The 4,075-nt window shown below is 36.6% G+C and overlaps 1 protein-coding gene across 3 annotated transcripts in view; it reads right to left on the bottom strand.

The window, feature by feature from the left end:
* Positions 1-4,075, bottom strand: part of LOC109824841 (beta-galactosidase 15) — a 43,172-nt gene that overhangs the window by 16,116 nt on the left and 22,981 nt on the right. For all 3 annotated transcript variants that reach the window (XM_020391490.1, XM_020391489.1, XM_020391491.1), the window contains 4 exons: positions 3,009-3,097; positions 2,076-2,181; positions 1,778-1,865; positions 1,483-1,607 (listed from right to left, as the gene is read on the bottom strand). In XM_020391490.1, the coding sequence (XP_020247079.1) occupies positions 1,483-1,607; positions 1,778-1,865; positions 2,076-2,181; positions 3,009-3,097 (408 nt within the window). The remainder of the gene's footprint in view (positions 1-1,482; positions 1,608-1,777; positions 1,866-2,075; positions 2,182-3,008; positions 3,098-4,075) is intronic.

Below are 4,075 nucleotides of genomic sequence, written 5' to 3' on the forward strand. Positions count from 1 at the left end.
CAGTAAGTAACATACCTGTGAAGTGGTTTGACTATGGATACACTTTTAAGTTCTATTTGGATACCAATTATTATTATCGTTTTTAGTTAAAATGGACAAGGGTACAAAGAGGATTCAGATATTTGAATATCAATTAACAATCTTATTCATAGAAAGACATCAAATTTTCTATGATAACAATATGAAACAAACTTTAGCATTAAGAAAACAGTTTAAAACAAGCTTTTAGCATTGAGAAAACCAGTAGTGAACCTATCAGAATCACCCCTATAGGAGTTGGGTGATGTACAATATTGATAGGATAATTGAAATTACCAAACCAACCCTATGACTACCCGTGAATTGTGACATCCCAGTCCAAGTTATAGTCCCACATCGAGCAGTCAAATGAACTTGAGAGGCTTTAAATAGAAAGATAACTCAAGTGAAGCATTGACTAGCCAATTTTTGCTGTGTTCTGAGCTAAATAATGCGCTGTCTCAGTAGGTCCCATGGCTTACTATGTGCCGACATGCTCACGGACCTGAGGCATGATAAGCGGTAATAGAGTAGTTAGCCAGCCTGGAATGTGGCGCTACGTGCTATGCGGGACTAAGTGCTACGACATGAGTGCTGTGTGAGCAACCTCTAGAAGCCTGTAGGATCCCCTCTAGAGTCCACATCACTTGGCGATTATACTGGGACGAACCAATTGTCATGCTGCAATGAGAACATCCCGTAATTAAGGTAGGGTGGTTGTGATACTCTAAGATTAGCCCCACATTGGATATTGATTGAGTGATTGAATGGTTTATAATGTAAGTCTAAGGAGTTAAGTGCAACATTGACTAATCAATTTTGGTAGTGGATTTAGCTAAATCACATGTTGTACCCAGTGTCCCAAGGCTTGCATCGTGCCAACGGGCTCGTGGGCCTGGGTGTGACATGACTGGTATAGATCACCCCTTTCTATGGGGTGTTCAAATAGAATCCTTACTCTGAGAAAACAAAACGCAAGTACTCATTAACATTTTTACGATTGCATAATAAGATTTTCCATAAAGAGTCGGTCACTTATATTTTATAAGCGATGGATGCAAACACATGATGAGGCCAGTAAAAAGAAGCGCGAAGATATATAGAAGGGTTAGAATGGGAGGACACTACTTAGAATACGCTCCTGCAAGTGATGCAAATGGCTTGGTCGATCAAAATTTATACAGCTATGCTAAAGGTACTTGATGCACATCATTTATTCAAACCCTTAAATATGAAACTTTCATAGAGACAGGTTGCAAGAGGAGTAGACATGAGGACCATCAAATATGCCAAAGTGATCACATATCAAAAACAATGTAGCTGGATGTATGACATATGATCAATGGATTTTCTCAAGTATACAGACCTAAAATATTCTGCAAAGCTATATATGCATGAACTCAAAGTACATATCACAACAAACAACTAATCACACAGAACCATGGGCACCAATTAGAAACAAACCTCTTGCATTGGTCCCAGCTTTACATACAGTGGTGCATCATCAACTGCTATAAGAGCAGGTTCACAAAGCTTGATAACTGTATGCAAATCCTTTAAATGGCCCCACTTAGGTTGGTTTAGAAGACCTAAAGAAGACAGCAAAGATTATGTAACTAGCTAAATAAATTAAACACGGTCTATGCCAGTAAAGTCTTGCCACAAATGAATATAACAGTTGAGAAAACTATCAGAATTCAGCGAACAAGATACCAACTGAAAAATAAAAACCTAGCATTTGTAAAGAGATGTCACATACCATATTCATCTATTGGAGCATCATAATCGTAGCTGGTCGTTTGGAGGGGTCCCCCAGCGGTTCGGCCAAAGTTTGTTCCTCCAAAAAACTGTAATTATTTGAAAATACACTTAGATGGAATTAGTTATATGGCCAACTTTATTTATTATGTTTCATAACCAGAAGTGAATAAAGACACAAATTAACCACCTATTACTAGTTAAGGAACCATCTACTATGAATTCACATCATAATCAACAATATAACAAATATTCTTAAAATTATAGGAGATTGTTTATAATAGGAGAAATTGTAGTACCATGTAATAATTGTGAAAACTTCCACCGCGCTGAAAAAAACGAGCTACAGCGAATGCATTATCCTCAACAGGTCTATGAGGCAGTCTTCCACCCCAAGATGCATACCTTTCAGAAGAAAATTGTCAGGAGTATTTTAGTGGCATTTATACTCCATGGCAAGATAATGCATGAAATAATTAATAGAAACTGATATGTCTGCACACTTCTTTTGTAGGATTTGTGTTTAAAAATATAATTGCAACAAAATGATGGAAGATGCAGAAATTTAAACAGACTGTTCGCAGAAAATATATCCCGCTATAGTGCATAAGCATTCACGTATGCATCCCATCTAATAAACTAGTTCTTGTTAAAAGCTTGTAACTGCCAAACTCAGTAAGACTAAGCTGATGCTAAACAAGGCAAAAATAAATATCAAGAAATAGAAGGTAACAGTTTTGGTCAAGAAACCTGTAATAACTATCTTTGTAGTATATGAACCCAATGACTCCTAACAACTTGACTTTCGATGAAATGGATAAACTTGGAGTTGATGCAGATCAACTGGATCCGTTGGAAGAATTCTCTCTATTTTTAGTTAGGATTTGAGTTTATAGATTCCTTAGTTTCCAGTAATTTATCTGGTTTTTATTATCATTGTACCAGTATCTTTTCTATAAGAATTAGGGTAGTTAGGACTTGACTGAGATAAGTGCCATCTTTTACTTCAAACAACTTGTTGATAACAGGTTGTTTTAACATATGAGACCAGATTTTACCATGATAAAAATATGCATTGAGCTTATGAGAAATGAGCAGATCTCTTTCCATAATCAGCATTTAAGTCTAATTTTCTTTTGAGGGGTAGGGACTTTTTAATATCGTCATCTAATGTAGAATATAATTATATCCAGACAGGACATCTAACAAAAACAACTGAAGCATTAACATACCATCCATTCCAATCTTCAGTCCAAAGAGCAGGCTTCTTATATGAATTTGGCTTGAATCCATCACAGTAAAATCCATTACAGGCATCAATCTGTTGAACAAAATAAAAAGTAAGAAAAGCTTACAACCATTATGAACAGATAATCAGCACATTGCAATAGGCAAGGATACGGAAAACACAAATAGTTTCAATTAATACCATCTAGTTGAACCCTCACGAGAAATTTGAAGGCTCAGAAAATTCAGAAATAAAAATAAAGATGCAAAAAGAACTTGGTGAAAGGTTATTAAAAGATCAACTGATTGTAAGTTTTTTATGATTTCAAAAAAAAAAAGGATGATGCATTTAATTTTCTACTTAATCTTCATAAAGTTTGTAATGTATTTTTGAGAACTCCAAAGTTTCATGTGTATACTTTTAGGACAAATTTTCAAAAGAGACCCATTTGAACATTTAATTGCAAAAAACGACCGCTTTTGAAGATATTTTTAAAAACCGACCTGGTTTCAGCCCTGTCGTTGAAACCAGGTCGGTTTCTGAAAAAAAAGTTCTGAAACTTCATGGGACTTCAAGTCCCGTGAAGTTTAGCAGATTTTTAACTAACTGCTAAAACTTCACGGGAGTTGAACCCCCGTGAAGTGATATTGATTCAACAAACTTCACGGGAGTTCAACTCCCGTGAAGTTTGTTGCAGTGTAAAAAAATGAACTCCCGTTGAGTTTCAGTCAAATCCCCATCAGCATCCTTCACCGTCATCGACAAAGGCACGAGAGTCCAACTAACCCGCGGGAGTCCAACAAACCCGTCAAATTTTGAGGAAGAGGAGAGAATTTGAGGGGGAGAAATCAATCAAGAGATGATGCTGATTTTGGAATTCAGAATTCCCTCAAATAAACCAGAGACGAGAAACCAAATTTCTCACCAAAACCGGTGAAAAGACCGGCGTCTCTTAGCCTAGGTACCACACACACTCCCTCTCACCTCCTTCATAAGAAAACCCTAATTTCTCACAATTGATCCCTAATTTCATCTCTTTTGCTTCGTCAGGGGATTGGTTCATAGGGATGG

Source organism: Asparagus officinalis, chromosome 9 (assembly GCF_001876935.1).
Source record: "Asparagus officinalis chromosome 9, Aspof.V1, whole genome shotgun sequence".
NCBI classification, from domain to species: Eukaryota; Viridiplantae; Streptophyta; class Magnoliopsida; order Asparagales; family Asparagaceae; genus Asparagus; species Asparagus officinalis.